General features: G+C 37.7%; 1 protein-coding gene across 4 annotated transcripts in view; it reads right to left on the bottom strand.

Annotated features, from left to right (window-relative positions):
* Positions 1-19,179, bottom strand: part of ldb2a (LIM domain binding 2a) — a 68,419-nt gene that overhangs the window by 43,143 nt on the left and 6,097 nt on the right. For all 4 annotated transcript variants that reach the window (XM_086085091.1, XM_086085092.1, XM_086085089.1 and 1 more), the window contains exon 2: positions 6,240-6,342. In XM_086085091.1, the coding sequence (XP_085941217.1) occupies positions 6,240-6,342 (103 nt within the window). The remainder of the gene's footprint in view (positions 1-6,239; positions 6,343-19,179) is intronic.

The following is a 19,179-nucleotide window of genomic DNA, read 5'->3' as shown; positions in this document are numbered from 1 at the left end:
CGTGCTTTTCGCACAAAGATGTCACCATGCAAAACATGTGAGTGCGCCACTTTAAAGGGAATAAAAGGAGCCGCGCTGAGTGGCAAAAAATTAACTTGGCTGTGTTCACACCCACAACGGTGCAAAAACTGCATTTTAAAAATAATAATGTTTTGAGAACATCTGTGAAATTACCAATGCCCGGTCTAACACGCCTCTGCGTAGATTAAAACAAGCATTGTGCCGATGTATTATATTTTATTCTTGTCATTTTTTTCTTTTTTAATTATAATGTATTTTAATTGTACTTTATTTTATTTGTTGTTTTTCATTTTATCATAGGTTTTGTACTTTGTAGCACTTTTTTGTATATTTTATGACTTTTGCATGACTCTTTTTGTATATACTATATATTTACTGTTTTGTTTATATATTATTATTATTATTATTATTATGCTTTTAAACAATTATTGAATATTTGCTTTATTTTATAGTATTTTATTTTTCTGCATTTTTTTGTATCTCTTGCATGTCTATTGTATCCATCCATCCATCCATTTTCTGTACCGCTTGTCCTCACAAGGGTCGCGGGGTTGCTGGAGCCTATCCCAGCTGGCTTCGGGCAGTAGGCGGGGTACACCCTGAACTGGTTGCCAGCCAATCGCAGGGCACACAGAGACGAACAACCATACTCACAATCACACCTATGGACAATTTGGAGTGTCCAATTCACCTGCCATGCATGTTTTTGGAATGTGGGAGGAAACCGGAGTACCCGGAGAAAACCCACACAAGCACGGGGAGAACATGCAAATGTTTTTACATGGCGGCACGGTGGCTGACTGGTTAGCACGTCCGCCTCCCAGTGAAAAGGTTGTGAGATCAATTCCGGGCTTCGGCCTTCCTGGGTGGAGTTTGCATGTCTATTGTATTTTATTTTTATTTTATTGTATTGTTTTTTATTTTATTATATGCTTTATATTTATTGTAATTTATTTTAAATTTTATTACTTACCGTTCCAATTTTTCAAACTGTACTTCATTATTCCATTTCATTCAAATTAAATCATTTTTCTTGCCATTTAATTTGCGTTTAATGGTAGATTATATTTCTATTTTTTTTAACTTTATATTATTTTACTGCACTCTGTGGTGTTTTTTTAGTCTGTGTTTTATTGTACTGATTTTATTTTTTTTTATTAACTGTATTGTTCTTTTCTATTATATTTGTCAAATTTTATTATATTTTATAGTATTTTTTTTTATTATTCATTTGTATTCTTGAATTTCTTGTTCTGTCCTGTTCTTTTATTTTATTTTTATTTTGAAGGTGCAAAATTATTATTATTATTATTATTATTATTATTATTATTAAATCTTCTTCCTGTTGTTCTCTCTCTAAATAATAATAATTTTATTATTATTATTATTATTAATATTATTATTATTATTAAATCTTCTTCTTCATGTTTGAGTGTCCTGAAAAGCTGAGCAAAATAATTCTACTTAATAAAGTTCTGCTGGCGGGCTCTCATCCGGTTCGAATAAATCTAGCGCGCTCACGCCCACTTGAGTCACGCAGGCCGCATGAAAAAATCATCAAAGTCAAAGCGCATCAATTTGAGCTTTTATTATTGATTGGCAGCAGGCCAGAAAAAGACTGGCTTCATCATTCTTCAAGCTGACTGCAGGAAGTGGCCCATGACAAAACAACAATACGATTGATTTTCAATCACGCGCCACATAAGATGGCGGATGTAGTAGAGGTCAAAGGTTGAACGTGTACATGTCACCTTAACTCAGCCGCAGCTTTGAGATGAGCGTCCTTTACAAAGCAACAGCACGATTGATTGATTGCGTCATCACAAACTTTCGGGACTTTTCATACAACCAATCATTTGGTTTGCCACATAGGTCAAAGGTCATCCAACCATATTTTGCAGTAGGTCAATGTAAGACACCCGATGTTTTTTGCTTTTGGGTAATATATTATTATTTTTTTTACTCTTTTTTTATTAAATACATCTTGCTATTATTTAATATTATAAGTTTTTTTAAATATATTGTTGGCAAATATTTTTCATTATTAATTCAATTCCAATTTTTTATCAACAATCTAATATTTTTCTAATAAGACAATTACAAAATAATTATAAACACTAATTTTTAATTATTTTATTTAGATTTTTTATGAAGCACTCTATTTTTAATCATTTACAGTAAATGCTTTATTATTTTTGATTTGCATTAATAAAATATTAATAAACATAGTGGGGGTTACCTTCCATTGTATTTTTTAAAATGAAAAATGTATGATATCTTTTAACATTCAAATTTTATATTTTTAATTTTCAAATAAAATTGTGCAATATTTATTAAATTTTAAATAGAAAGTATGTCCCCTTTTTTATTTTACATTTTAAAAACCATAAAATCTTTTTCTTAATGTGTGATACCTTCTAACATCGAAACAGCCACTGTGGCTCTCCTTTCCCACATGTGAGGGCATTACAGAGTTTCACGACATACTGTGATAGTAACAAACTGTAAGCGGGCCACAAATGAACCCACGGACCGTCATTTGGACACACACTGGCATGGAAGCCTCCATAATACAACACACAAATATCGAAAGATACACAAAATGCTCTTTCAGTTAATCCCGCCCCCTTTGGAATCTTCTGCCACTGTGGTAGTGAGGACAAGCTCAGCTGTCAATCATCAGGGAGGGGAAAGGGGGGGGGGGGGGTAGGGTTGTTACATCTCCGCTCTGCAGCTGAGCCGCCGTCGCTGCCGCTACCGCCGCCGCATCTTCCCACCTGTCAATCACGCTGTGCAAACCCCCTCACCCCCCACCTCCTCTCTTTCCAAACCCCCCCTCCACCACTCCTTCAACACGCACACTCCAGCATCCCATTCAATAAAAACAGCTTCCCACTCGGACGCGCTCGCCGCTGTCAATCCATTGATTCGCCAGAAAGGGAGTCCGATGGCGGTCTTCACCTCCGAGACCCCCCCCCCCCCCCCCCCCCCCCCCATTTTGTTCTTTCATACACACGACTCTGCAAAACATCCTTTTTTATAATACACGCTGCTGCTAAACACCACACGTGTTCATAATGTGTTTGATAAAATATGTCAAGACAGAATTGACACGTTTATATTACGTTTATATATTTATATACGTTTACACAGATGCCTTAATCGGCCGGTTTATTAAAAAAAAAAAAAAAAAACTTCTCTGTTTGGTCTCTTAATTCTTACAACAATAAAGATATGAATTACAGGCATAACATTTGACGGTTTCACAATTCTATGTCCAATTGTATTTCTTTAATTTTATAACAGAGCGTTTTATCAGCTGATATTAGCTCTTTAATGATGGCAAAAATCGTCCAGCTTTATGGTCTAAGTTTATGTGTTAAAAAAAAAAAAGATTAAAGCTAAAAATTTGAAATCATTCAAATAATTGGCAAAAATGTGCCGATTGTTTTATCTTTTTCAAATTTCTATTATGTTTTTGCACATCAACACATTAGAACATAAGATTATGAAAAAAGCTTATATATTTTTATATTTTTCATTATGATTTTAAATGTAATTTTAAATAAATAACAATCAATATAGTATGCATATTTTAAATAATACATAGAGTAGATGTATTTATAGATTTGATTTAATTATTCTTAATTTAAGTTTTTTTTTCTGGAAAAAAAAACTAAAAAATTAGTAACCACCCAAATTTTTGACCCAAGTGTATTAAAAAAAAAAAAAAGGAGTAATTTTGTCATTCATTATTTTGTATTTATTTATTACATTTTTATTTTGTAACTTTTAATTACCTCACACTTTTGCTGCAATCATCAAATCACCCGATAATATGTAAGTGCTTTCGGATCACAGTTTGGGTTGGCTTGCCTTCTTTGCAAATGTTTGCTTATAGTGAGGGTTGACTGAAATACGAATAACACTGAAGTTGCATCGGCTGCTTAATAAGTGGTCATCTTCCTGTTGCAACGATTGCGTGAAACACTTTGCCGCCGTTGTTCTGGTTTGTTGGGGGGGGGGGGGGGGGGGAGTCTTGCTCTTTGGTTGCATCACGGCGCTTTCATCAGATGCCTCCAGCCAGACGAGGGCCGCGGTGGTGACTGGAGGGGTGCTGCGTAATTACGTGCGTGCGCGTGTGTGTGTGTTGAATATTCGGCACGCCGGACAATAATTGTCTGATGGAGTGTTGTTTGGCGTAAACAACACACCCCTCACACGCTCCCGCCAGGCCATTTTTGACACTCAGGCAAGCATTAAAAATATTAGCAGGAACAAAGCAATATAGCGTCACGGCTGTAAAAAAAAGACTTTAATGCGCTTGCTTACGACGTGAGGGAGAATACGCACGCCCCCCAAATTGTCTTTTAAAAGCCAGATGAGGAGCGCTGTCATGTGACTGGACGAACTGCTTTGTTGTTATTATTACTACTGATATGTGCTATAACAGTAGGAAATTAAACAAAGTAGCTATCTCATTCATTTTTGAACAAATGCTATGGACGACTGTAGAATGATAAGCTAATGTTAGCTGGTTGGCTTGAGAGAAAAGTTGTCCCAAAAAAATCTCAAAGCAAGGCATTCAAATCTAAGCTAACCAAATGTGAAGCCATTTTGTCTTTTACAGCATTAGCAAAATAGGTTAACTCGCTTGTTGACTTGAAAATGTGTTCAAAATGTGCTATGCTAATGTTAGCATGCTGTTGTGTAAGAAAGAGTTTAAAATGTGTCTTTTACACAAACTAGCCAGGCATTCATTTTGAAGCTAACACTAACCTATAGTTGGTTTAATTTTTCCTTTTAATCCATGCCCAATAAAATAAATTTGTCAACGATGGGGTGTGTAAAGGAGGTTGAGGAAGTTGATGCCCCTTCGGCAAGCACCACCCGATGACATATATGTCATCAGTACGCACGTTCAACATGCACTTTCATCTTTTATCGATCACCAACATTCACACGAGTGACACGTTTTAGCTTGTTCTTTTTTTGTGTGCTTATTTTTTTGTTGGAAATTAGCAGATGCTAGCAAGCTTGTGATTTTCACACCAACTGCTTTGTTAACACACAAGCTAGGCTTATGTTAGCATGTTGACATGAAATAAAACATTTTTTTTTAATGTGTCAAACATTCTACCGAATTTAAAAGCTAGCCATAAATATTTATTTACCCAGTATTTATTTATTTTGAGGTAGGGACCAGCAGCCACTAGCCATCTTGTAATTGACATGCTAGTTGCTGTTTAACTGACCAGCTAGGCTACTGTTAGCTCATCAACTTGAAGGAAAACGTGTTCAATTTGTCACAAACTGTGTCGAATGTGTTAGCAAACCATTCCATTGGAACCCAAACGCTTTTTTATTATTATTACTATTCTTATTATTATTTCACACAATAGCTAATAGCTATGCTAATGCGAGTATAAGCATGTTGACTTGAAAGAGCGCGAAATGATAAAAAAGGTTTCAAACATGCTAGCCAGGCAATTAATCTGATGCTAACCACATTTTTTTTACTCGTCATTTATGTCTCTTTCATGATTGTTTTTTAAAATTATTATTATTTTGGGAGCAGCCAGCAGATGTCAAGTAGCGCGTAGCGTGTCCTCCCGTTGTAAAATAAATAGTTTTCCTGTGTTTTGTAAAATCCTGCTACCGCTGCGGATCACGCTGGTTTCTCCACAGGTGAATACGTAATCGGAAGCTGGTGAGCGACGGTGAGTCATCTCCGCCTTGGCTGCCTCTAAGTCTTGCGCTTCTCACGGGGAGGTTTCCTCCTTGACACCATTGGGAGATGTTTCTTTTGGATTTTGGGGATTTTTTTAAAATTACATCTAAAATGTAAAAGCAAGATTATGCCTCGTCTCCACCGTGACGGAGCAGAATCACGCAAGTGGCCTTATCTGCGTCAATATGTCTGCGGCATGCAGATGAAACCAAAGGGGACACGATATCGAATAATAATCGCAATAACGTGTAGCGTCATCTTTTAATAAATGACGAACAGAAGTCCACATTGTGGGGCGACCGAGAAGTTGGCTGTCAAAGCGGAGTAAACGAAATGAAAAAGGACCATAATATAGAAATTCAGGAAAATAGCAACATTCGAGGTCAGAATATGAACATGGATGTACACAACATTGTGGAGCAACCACATATGGGAGTCAGTGCTGCTGTTTTGCTTAGCAATAGACAATTCCAAGCATTGATCTTACTGTATCTCTTTGGTCCATCCTCGAGGCAGAAGGACAGCGTGAGCGTGGCGTCCTCCTCGAAGAACTCCGTAGCGAAGGCGTCCCACCATAAATTGTCGCTTTCCTGCCCAAAAGACATCCGGGAAAATGCTTTCATTCATTGAGTTGAATTGATGACGTTGAGTAATCATCGAAATGGATTAAAAACAAAAACATTTGCTTCAGTGAAAACTAAATCGGCATTGATTTTTACAAAAAACATGTTCATTCGGTTTATTGGAAAACTTCAAATTTGTGTTTGGGTTCATTGAGGACCAAATTGTCTTGGTTGACGTTTATAGCCGTCATTGGCAGTGAATGAGTTAAATAAATTGAAAGATAAATTATGTGAAAATGCCAATTGTCAGAGAGCTGGCAATGATGGTTAATTGTATGTATGGAAGTGAGCATGTCAGTCCCATTAAAAATGAAATGGGAAAAGTTGATATTTAACGTTAAATTGTGCGAGTACTGTGGAATCACACGATAAAAACCTCGGAAGGCGGGAATTTTTAAAGTGTAAATCGGAAGTATTATGTGGGAGTTGTTTCACGGCAAAAAAAGTGAAGAGAATAATAATCACAATAACATGTGGGAATACTTCAAGCATTCTTACAATTAATCGAAAACTGAAATGTCGTTTAAGTTAGACTCATGGTAGACTCCACAGTCGGTGTTTTTTACAAAAAATACGCAGGTTGCCGGAAGACTGAAATGTCTTTGATGTTTACCGAAATGTGTTGGGTTAATTGAAAATGCTAAGATGTTTACAAAACACGTAGATTAGGTTGCATGCTTTGTCAATTGTATTTGTTTACAAAAAAAACTTAAACGTTGGGGGTCACTGTCTTTGATGTTTACAAAAACAATTGGTGAAGTTCATGAAAGACTTTCTTTTTTTTTTAATGTTTAGATAAACATGTATGTTAGGTTCACTGAATCGTCAAAATGACGAGGTTTGTAGAAGACACACAATAAAAAAAAAACATTAGGTAACCTGAAAACCAAATTGCCGTACGTATGCTAAGCTAGTGGACTCGTTGAAGACTGAAGCTTCTTGGATGTTTACAAAATCAACATATTTTAGGTTAATAGCAATCAACACGGTCTTTGATGTTTACCAAATCATCTATGTATGGTTCTTCACAAGACTTTAAATGGTCTTTGATGTTTCGTTAGTCTCGTAAAAGACTTTACATTTCTTTGATGTTGACAACAATTTGTACGTTGGAGGTTAAAGTGGTTTGGATGTTTACATACGCGCACGTGTTAGGGTCGGGGAAGACTCAATTGTCAATCACGTTACGTAAAATTAATACTAAATTGTCGGTGGGCCTCACAGGCTGGTGTAAGAAACCACGGTTCGGGACGGGGCTTTCACTGCTCTTCATTGTGGACATGGCCTGAGGCTCTTACAAGTCCGAGTGAAGTCCAGCCGCTTTGAATGCTACAAGCATCGCACCAGGGGAAGACACTCAGTGTTGCCTTGATTTAAAAAAAAAAAAAAAAAAAAAACACGCGCACGCTAACGTGCACTTTAATGATAATGGGATTACGTCGGAGACTGGCAGCTCTTCAGTGTTGTTACATTCATTCCCAGCAGTCCAGATGGGATTTACTGACTCTCTCCCCGCCCCCACCCCCGTTTAGGACTTAGCATTGATGCTAATGTGCTCTGACAAGTTATGACATATCAGCACCTTTCTTTAAGCGCGCCGAGCACTTTCCGCATGTTGACAATTAGCCAGGTCGCCATCCAGATGTGTCCGAGAGAACGAAACGTTCACGTGTTAAATTAGCGTCGGGCATGCTACGGCCCGTGGTCCAGAAAATCATGAGAATGGCCCACCGTGAAATTCGAAAACCAAACATTTGGTCCCGCTTTGACATTGAGAGCTTTCCTGTGAGTCAAACTTTAAGCATGGGTCATCTGTTTATTAGATATGGTTCAAATTTGCTGTGTGCAAATGAGCATTTTGTTTTCTTTGCTTTTGGGTGTTTGTCGCCACCCACACCAGAGGGGGGCACTGTAGCGGGGTGGATGTGTGGATGTAAGTGAGTAGAGGAAGAGCTTAGGAAGGAGAGTAAGAATGTATCATTAAGACAAAGCGAGACGATGTTAAGTTGGACAGAGAGAAAAGCATAGTTCCCTTTTTGGACATTGCATACAGCCAACGTGGTTAGTTTATTTTGTGTCTGTCAATACTTTTGCTTAAGTTAAATCGAAGTTATGTTTCTATGCGTGTTTTGCTCCAGTTTTCACGGTGGCTTTATTGTTTGGCAAGAAGCAATAAATATTAGGGGTGTGCCCAAAAAAAATCGATTCTCATAAGAACCGCGATTCTCATTTAGTACGATTCAGAATCGGTTTTATTAAAATAATTTTATACAGTCTTCCCTTTGTCTCTGTGTGCCTTTATTTGGAGCGCTGTCATGTTGTACCAGGTTTGGCCACTGAGGGGCAGTGTGGTTCCACGCGGTCTAATACACTGTTAAGTTGTAGCCACATTAGAGAGTAGAAGGAAAAAGTCACGATCAAGTTATTCCAATAAAAGTTAGGTTTTTTTCCAGCGTGGAGCCGTTCTGAGTGATAAAAGTGCCGCGAGTAGCGCGCTAATTAGCATTAGCGAGTCAGACTGGAGTAGAGCATTACAATTACTTGCACATCTATAGATTGAAGCAAAAAGCATTGTCAATCAAATCATTTTGAATCAAAAATCGTTCTTAGTCGGAAATCGATTCTGAATCGAATTGCAGGCCCAAAAATCGATTCCCACCCCTAATAAATATAGCAGTCAAAGTAGTTGCTATTAAGTGCAACTAAGGGAGCTATAGCGTATGTATAAATAAATAAAACATATAAACAGGTTTGTTTGTAACATTTTGGGCTCATTTAAATCCTGACCCGCAACTATAGCACCCCACAAAAGGTCAGCCGCCGTCATCAAGCTAACACGGATGCTTGCAAATGATTTATTTAGCGTAGTCCGAGCTCCCCGCGGCCTTAAAGTGTTGAGGTGCGCCGTGCCGCTCGCCTCCCCGCAGCCGGCTGACAGACAACAACCTCCCTTCATTCACGCCTTCAGCCTCCCTGACGAGCCGCGTGCCGTGACCGTGTTTGTTGTCATACGCTACAAATCAGGCACACCCCCACCCCCGCCAACTGGAGACGGTGAACCCGCTCGGTCGCATGCGGACACGGCAATAAATTCCAAGCAGAATGCACCCCGACAGAGAACGTCATCAGGTCACTTTTTATACATTTGGAAAGGGTGCGTAGTAAACTCACCCGCGCTCATTTGCACTCAAAGCATTTTCAGTTTCACTCACTGGAAGCATTTTGAACGTTTTTTTGGCCCGATTATTGGCCGGGCCGATATGATATTCAACATTGTAAACTACGGATGTAACGATAACGGCAATAACACGATATCGCAATATTAAAACTATCACAATATCGTCATCGTCATGTCACGATATTAAAAGCATCACATCTGTGAAAATGGCGATGTTGTCTTTAATTTATGTAGTTCCAGCACCCTCTGGTGGTTAGTCTAATAGTGCAGTTTAATGACGTATACTAAAATCCCAATGAATGCCACCAAAAACGTTAATTGATGTTAACTATGGCCAGCAGATGGCAGCGTTGTATCTCTTTTCAATGGGCTCCCGTGTATCAAATTACATGAAAACATGGCGGATCTTAGGAAATACAACGTTTTCAAGGATGACGTGAATGATCAAAGCGTTTGTCACATTAAATCTAATTCACAAAATGTCACTTAACAAAAAATATTAGTGTCAAAGTCACTGTTGTGCAGAAAATGTATCTTTTCACAAAAAAAGCTTGTTTTTTCTTATTTTTTTCATTTTCGCTTGACGTCACTCAAATTACACCTATTTTCAAATGGCGATGACGAAAGAACAAAATAAGGTAGAAACTTTTTTTTTTCCTAATGAAAGAATGGAATATAATTTTTCATATGGTATCCACCATGTTTGTGTAGTCATAGCACATAATATTCAGTTTGCCTTGAAAGATGAGTGAAAATGCTCGAAATCGGCCGGCTGGCACTGTTGGGGTTGTTTTTTGGATAACGTTTTGGCAGTAAAATAGTTAATTGAGTCAAATAGTTCCGTTTTGGACACCTACATTTAAGACGCGCACTAATCACGGCTAATCATGGCTAAGTTGCTCCACAAATTGACTCACAATTTAGGGTTAAAAAAAAAAGAGGAAATCTTAAGGTGATATTCACTCTCAGCTTCTTTTTTTATACTTGCATGACCATTAAGAATGTTTAAAAATCAGCGTAACTTTTTTTTGTCGCTTCTTTGTCAATTGATATATACAAGTGTTTATTTTTTTGTTTTGACACTTCTGTGACAGTGAGGTTAAAATACTGGATTTTATGGATCAGCAACTTTTATAAAATAATAAAAAACTCAATACCCTCTATAATAAATAATATATACTGTATGTATATATATATATATATAAAAACATTATTTTTTTTTCGGCATTTAGCTTTCACTCGTCTACGTGAATATTTGTTTCCCCTTGCTATGGCTTGCAGCCTCTTCCAAAAGTGTAGCGTGGGCGTTTTTAGGGGCCGTGATCTCGAAGAAGCAACATTTTCTGAAAGCCTGTTCGGCTCCCGAGTAGAAGGCAGCAGCAGCCCCAGTGAAGCGACTGGCGAGAAGCAAGTTTGACTGAGACTCCAGAGAGCCTCAGGTTATTCTGTACGTGTGGGAGCTTGTTTTTAGCGATCTGCGATCAGCGAGCCGTTATGCGGTGGTCTTCGAGATAGACAACGCATGGCATGCACAGGTAATCCTTTCAAATCTGGAGTCCAATAAAATGTGTATGCTATAAAAAAATTAATTAATAAATAACCAATCAGTAGACTGAGGAAAGTCAGTTATTTACAACAATGGCTAGTTTTCGCTTGGCTAAGTCACATCCTAATTAACTTATTCACTGCCATTAACGGTTATAGACGTCAAAAATTCATTTGAACTATTTCTATTAGTTTAACATTTTTTTTCCACTTTTGTTAACAAGAGTATCAAAACCTAAAAAAAACGTTTTATTGTACATTTAAAACAGATATAAAATGTGTGATTAATCGTGAGTTAACTATTGAAGTCATGCGATTAATTACAATTAAAAAAAAATGTATCACGATTAAAAATTGTCATCATAATTAATCGCATGACTTCACTAGTTAACTCACAATTAATCAAAACATTTATATATTTGTTCAGAATGTACACTAAAAAAATCTAGATTTTCATACTCTTGTTAACAAAAGTAGAAAAAAAAAGTTAAACTAATAGAAATAGTTCAAATGAATTTTTGACGTCTGTAGACGTCAATGGCAGTGAATGAGTTAAGGAAGACAAAAATGAACATGAACACGTTCCAGCTGAAATTTGAATATTACAAGCAGCCGCCGTCTCTGTTTAAGAACCACAGTGGGTCCATTTGGTGGTCTTAAAAGTACCTGAACTGCTACGTTTTCACCACCGCACACTTCTTTAATCATGTCCAGATGTTAGGCAGTTTTGAACCCTCTTGCCCCTAAAATGTTGCTGCAGTTGGCCAACCCACAGCAGTCATCCATTATGCAAATGAGGCTAAATTAATGCAGGAAAAAAAAACCAATTTAACCTTGAAAGCCGACTTTCACCAGAAAGTCGGAACATAAACATGGACGCACACAACATTGTGGAATTACCATGTCGAACATTAAAGAAACATCACAAATTTCCCTGTCCTTTTATTTGCTATTTGGGGCCCATTGAGGACCCAACAAATTCTGCTTAGTAACAGGCGAATATATAAAGATTTGTATTTATTTTTTTATATAACCACAATTTATTTTGCCCAACGAATTCTGCCTGGCACCAAATGATTATCCCCCAAAACTTACAAGACCCCCATTTCTTTGCCAAGCAAATTTTGCCTAGCAACAAGCGACATCACAGAAGTTTGACCGAACCGCATGAATGATTTTGGCCCAATGACCAAAAGAAAGAAAATTAATTCTGCTTAGCAACAACGTAACGCACAAAAATTTTACATGACGAGGGATGACTTTGCCCAACAAAGTCTGCCTAGCAACAGCGGGGGAGAAAAATTAAATACCCACTTTTGGCAAAATGAATAATGCCCAGCAACAAATTAACACCCAAAAGTTTGACATAAATTATTTTGCCCCCAAAATTCTGCCGAGCAACAGCTAACATTAGTTTGCCATAAACACGAGTGACTTTGCCCAGTGAACTCTGCCTAGTAACAAGTGAATGCTCAAAAGTTTCAGTATTAGTTCACTCAACAACAAATTTTGCCCAGGGAATTCCGCCTAGCAACAAATGAATATAAAAACGTGGTTGCTAAATATTTCTCACAACAATTTCCACCTAGCAACAAGCCACCATACTGGTTTACCACAAATTTCACTAAACAACTTCTGCCTAGCAACAAGTGACCACACAGAGGTTTGACATGATCACTAATGAATTCTGCTTAGCAACCGCATAAGTTTGACATGACTACAAACGATTTTGCCCAACAAACAAAAAACGACCACGCAGAAGTTTGATATGACCACTAAATTAATCTGAGTCTTTACTTTACAAACCAACATTCAACTTTACATCACAACAGCTCACATTTGTTTCTGTCAGGAGAAATTGGACGTTAAAAAAAACCCTGTTTTTTGGATTTCACACTCATTAAGCGTTCCGAGTGTGAGCTCCAAAATAAATAGACGCTCGGGAGAAAAATAAACATCGTCGTCAGCAGCCGTATTCTGCCCCGTGTTTTTATGCGCAAGAGTTCAAGCGAGTTCATCTCCACAGAGAATATCAGCAAAATGATGAAACATGCAGAAAGCGCAAGCCGCCTGCTAACTAACCTGAAGCTCCTTTTCTTTTTTTTAATGATGAAATATCATCTGGTTTGAATATTTTACATGACAACATGCGAATTTGGGGGTGGTGGGTGTTTTTTTTTTTGGGAGGGGGCGGATAGTAGGCTTCAAGTAAATCTCCAGCAGCCGGCTTTATGCGTGGGCAGAAAAGGATGAATAAAATCCACTTTTTTTTCCTGCTAATCAGCTTAGAAAAGTTACTTCTGGCTCGCATGTTGGGAATGTGAAGCATCCCGCCACAGGAGCGGCTTTCGGCGACTTTCTTTTTAAATTCCTGATCAGAGACTAATCAACAGGAGGGGGCTGGGCTTCTGTTGTAGCCCACGTTTGCGATCGAGACACATATGCTCCACTACAAAATACGTTTTCACATTTCACGATTTTGAAAAGGACTGAGGAATTTCTAAACTTAATTTGATATTTTCTACCCAAATTTGAGCAGTCAGAACGGGATCAAGCATAACATTCAACCACTTAAACTTTTTTTTTTTTTAAGTAAATTACTAAATTGTGCTTTATTATTGTATCTTTGTTTGTTGGGGGGGGGGGGAAAGTAAAATAATATTTAAAGTAGGGGCGTCAAAATCAGTGTGTTAATTTAAAGTTCCTTTCAATCAATCAATCTTTATTTGTATAGCACTTTTCAGACAAAAAATTTAACTGAAAGTGCTTTACATAGTTTAAAAACAAATCCCCAGCCAACCGCGCCCCACAATTGTGTTTATTTATTTTTTAAACGCCCCTTACTTGGAAAGTCTGTACTGGCGGAATTCCAGTCGCTACGCAGCAAACACGTCAACATTTACCAGTAATAAATATAATAATAATGCATATATTTGTGGAGACTGGGGTCAAGTTGTATTTTACAATTTTAAAAATGTGCAGAATTTAACAAGTTATTTCATGTTAAAGATTAGATAGTTCTTAATATGAATAGAATATGAAATTTTACAAATGCAATTATGCCATCTAGAGGCAGAAAATGACCTCAACACAAATCAATATCACACTTTTTACAGTACAGTACATATTTTTTTAATTTTAACTTGTGCTGTCAAAGTTAAAACGATTAATTAATCACAAAAAATTATCGCGAATCATGAATTAACGCAGATCAATCACACTATTAATTTTTATCATAGATTATCCTTTAGCGTGACAGCGGATTATATTTACATGCTTAAAGTAAAGCATTTAATAATGTTTGCGTATCACATTTAGAATATTCACCTCAAAATATTGGGGTCATTTTTTTCAATTTTAAATTATGCAAGTAATTAACTGATTAGAAAAAGGAGGAGGATGAGCGTGTGCAGTGGATAAAAAATGTTAAAGACGTCCTCATAACATTAAATGTCAGAAGAATTGACACATCAAATTTGGCGGGAATATTTTTTTTATATAAAAAAGGCTTTTTTACTAAGCGATTAATCGTGATTAATCAAAATTCTAAGATGTGATTAATCTGATTAAAACATGTAATCGTTTGACAGCTCTAATTTTAACTCAATGTTAGGAATTATTTCTTTTAGTTCAACATTTGTTCCACTTTTATGTTAAAAAGAATATGAAAACTTTTTTGATTGTACATTTAGAACAGATGCAAAATTTGCAATTAATCGCGAGTTAACTATTGAAGTCAAACGATTAATTAGGATTTTAAAAAATTTAATCACCTGACACCCCTAATTTAAAGCTGTGATAAATGGAATGGCATAGGCAAAAAAAAATGCTTTTTAATTTATCATCGCCCACCTGTCAAGGTTAGCTACTTCTGATCACGGCACTTTTGAAGGAATTTCCTAACAGCGGTTCATCGAAGAGCCTGTGGAATTTGCCCAAATGTGGCAAATTTCCTATTCAACTTTTTGGCATTGGTCCTTGAGACTTTTTTCATGTCTGACATGTCCAAGCGTGTTTTGGGCTATTTTTTCAATTCATCCATGTGTACTGGGGCGAAAACGGTAAAATACTTCTGGAGTGTTATCGGAGCGACACCAGAAGATGGTGTCGGGGCGGGAAAGGAAAAAGGCGCATCTATTGTGTGAGCATCCTGCCTCTTTTTCAGACTTTTTGTCGGCATCCTACCCCGGGAACATCCTCTCACGTGGTCGCGCTTGACTGACATTATCTGAGCGTAATGTAGTGTCGCACTGTGGACGGATACCAAAACAAAAAAAGTACGCCAGTATCTCACTGGGAAAAATTATACTATACCATGTTTTTTAAGTAAATGCACATATTTTCATCTACAATTACTTTGCCTATATGGACAACAGTCAAGGGGCACATTCAAAATGCTTATTGATGTTTTAGGTTTTAATCAACCAAAAGTACTGTTTTTTACTCATTTAACTCTTTAGTGTCCGCGACGGCTAACTGAGGTAATTAAAGTTAGTCTGCTTTTTCCTGCTGGGAATAAGGAAGTGTCATTTTGAGGGAAAGCGTTTACTTCCAACTTGATGCAGATGATCTCAGGGGGGGGACATTTTTTGCTCTCCCGACAGTCCACCTTAAATCCTTCCCGTTCAACTTGACCCCACATTGTAAGCCCCTATTGGTGTCAATGTGACGCCTGTGGGAGGGCAAGGAGGGGCACATCCACTTCTGGCCGCGACAGGAGCAGGGGATTTGGTCGTAATGAACACTCGGCGGAAGTGCCGGATGATGAGTCAGGTGGCTCGTTTGAATGCGGAATAATAAGGACGGCGATATGAGAGCGGGACGATCCAATAAAGTCGGGCCGGTCGGTGCCAGGTGAGGGTGAGCTTGTTAGCATTAGCACCATTAGCCGCTTTTGGTCACATTAACATCGCTGATTATTTATAAATATATATATACAGTATATATTTATATACAGTATTTATTTATATATTTATATTTGGGGTGTCAGGCAATCAATTTTTTTTAATTGTAATTAATCGCATGACTTCAATTTTATATCCGTTCTAAATGTACAGTAAAATATGTTTCATAGTCTTGTTAACATAAAAGTGGAAAAATTTGTGCTGTCAAAAGTTAAAGCGTTAACTGATTAATTAATCACACAAAAATGATCGCATTAATCATGAATTAACGCAGATTAATCGCACGATGAATTTTGACCGTAGATTATTCTTTAGCGCGACAGCGGATGGTTGTGTTTAAGCAATAAACATAACTACATGCATTAAAGTAAAGCATTTAATAAATGTTTGCATATCACATTAAGAATATTTGTTCATGTCAAAATATTGGGGTCGTTTTTTTTCCATTTTAAATTATGCAAGTAATTAACTGATTAGAAAAAGAGGGGGATGAGCGTGTGCAGTGGATAAAAAAAAGTTGAAGACGTCCTCATAACATTAAATGTCAAAAGAATTAACACATAAAAGGCGCTCTTCAAATGTGGAGAGCAAAAAACGTTGATAAGAAAGCCTTTTCAATTAATTTTAATTAATTGTGATTAATCAAAATTCTAAGATGTGATTAATCTGATTTTAAAAAAAATGATCATTTGACAGATATATATATATATATATATATATATATATAAAATTTTATTTCATTCTATATTTATTTTATATCATTATATTAGGGCTGTCAAAATTTTATATTTAACTTTGGATATGTATTTCAATTATTTAAAAGCTAAAACTTTTTTTTAAATATATATATTTTTAAACTCAGTTTACTCTTATAGCCACACATATATACGGATACACATTTTTTTGCTGCTCACTTTCACATCACTATAAAGAGCAACCGCTATTCATGTAGAGCTTGCCATTCATATCCACGCACATAGTCGTTATAATTCATGTCGAGTTGCCCCACTAATAGCGGCTTGTTGTATTGTCTTCCAGTCGGAACATAACAGCGCCCCCTCCTGAAAAAAAAAACCCACAACAACAAAACCCCCAAGGCTTTTGTCTTCCTGCATTACTTACAGCGTTATTGTGCCTGTGCTGCATATTAATGCCCTCTATGCTAATGGCCTTAGCGCGGCGGAGGTCGCAGGAAGCTCCTCCTCTGAATGCTAATCCGCCGCCTCATTTGCATACGCTTAAGTGTCAAATTCGCCCCGTAAATCACCGCAGAGAGAGAAACAACAGCGTCGCGGCGTCGCATCAAAGCCGCATCAAAGCCCCGTTTAAGATTGTCGCGGGTCGCGGAAGGGTCGCGGCGGTCTAAAACGAAGGTAATGGGATAGCGGCGGCGGAGGCGGCGTGCGGCAGTACGGCCGGCAGGTAATAAGTACGGACCGAGGCGGTAATAAGGCGGCAATGGAAACACGGCCGCAGTCATCACAGGGCCACAAGCGCTTAAGTCGTCGGGGTTGGAGGGTCAATCCCGACAGCAGCGCGACACTTTGGCTTTTTGGTCCTTTTCATTTTCCACGTGAGCTTTTCCAATTGCTGCTCAAGACGACTGAATGTGTCCCACTCTAGAACCGCCAACGAGGAAGTTCGTTATCTAAACGCTCCTTTTGTTTGTTTGAAAAATTGTTTGAAAAATTCAGCCCTCAGAGACAGTTTCAAATACAACATGAAATTTGGTAGTCATGTCTGTCATGAGTAGACCCACAAAAAAAAGTCTCAAGAATACATGAAAAAACACTAGAAGTCTGCCATTTTGGTTTGAAACCACTATTTTAGGATCATTTTGGAACTCGAAAAATTGAGTGGCACCACCACTTAGAAAATTGAGCCCCCGAAAACAATTTTACTTAGCAATATGAAATTTTATAGGCACATTTATCATGAGTAGACCCACAAAAAAGTCTTAAGAAGTCATGCCCGAAAAGATGCAGATAGTCTGCCATTTTGGATTGAAGCCACCATTTTTGGATTGTTTTGAAACTTCTAAAAGTAACAGCTTTATTTGGAAAATTCAGCCCCTGAAGCCAATTTCACCGAGCAAAGTGAAACTTAGAAGCAATGTTTATAATGAGTAGATCCACAAAAAAGTCTTATGGACCTATGTCTGAAAAGACACAGGAAGTGTGCCATTTTGGTTCAAAGCTGACATTTTAGGATTGTTTTAAAACTCTAAAACAGCACAGTTAAGAAAATTTAGCCCCCGAAGCTAATTTCAGTTAGCAATATGAAACTTGGTAGGCATGTCTATCATGAGTAGACTCCCACACACAAAAAGTCTCAAAAACATATTCCTGGAAAGACACAGGTAGTCTGTCATTTTGGTTTGAAGCCACCATTTTTGGATTGTTTCGAAACTCTAAAAGTAACAGCTTTATTTTATAAATTCAGCCCCTGAAGCCAATTTCAGCTAGCAATGTGAAACTTAGACGCAATATTTATAATGAGTAGATCCACAAAAAAGTCTCATGAACCTATGTCTGAAAAGACACAGGAAGTGTGCCATTTTGGTTCAAAGCTGACATTTTAGGATCGAAAACAGCACAGTTAAGAAAATTTAGCCCCCGAAGCTAATTTCAGTTAGCGATATGAAACTTGGTAGGCATGTCCATCACGGGTAGACTCACACACAAAAAAAGTCTCAAAAACTCGTGCCCGAAAAGACACAGGAAGTCTGCCATTTTGGATTGAAGCGATAATATTCAGTCAATGTAAAGATTTCAAAACGAAACATGAATTTTCCTTCAGAGTTTGTCCAATTTCCACAAAGTAGACCGTATAGATGGTCGACCCAAAACTGCCAAAACTTTTAGTTGTTGTCACAGTGTTCAGGCAGAGCATAGGGGCGAACTTTGAAAACTCTATAAACTCAATAAAAAGTGTTCGTATTGGTGGTTTGGGATGCGTGGATGAATTTGTGCGGCGGAAACGCGGAACAAACGACACGTGGCGATGACGCCAGCGACGCACGCCAAGACAACGGCGTCCTCTCGGGAGCGAATGCGAGTCTCCTCCAAATGTCAAGTCCTTGAGCGTGAGCGGCAGCCGAGCGCGTTCAAACGCTCGCTCATGAATAAGACAAATGGGAGAGTTTCTATCAGGGGAGGGTGTTGGTGTGACTTGAGT

The sequence above is a fragment of the Leptonotus elevatus genome, chromosome 9, assembly GCF_054856555.1.
Source record: "Leptonotus elevatus isolate MCC_2025b chromosome 9, RoL_Lele_1.0, whole genome shotgun sequence".
Lineage (NCBI taxonomy): Eukaryota > Metazoa > Chordata > Actinopteri > Syngnathiformes > Syngnathidae > Leptonotus > Leptonotus elevatus.
This window is presented reverse-complemented; position numbering and strand designations above follow the sequence as displayed.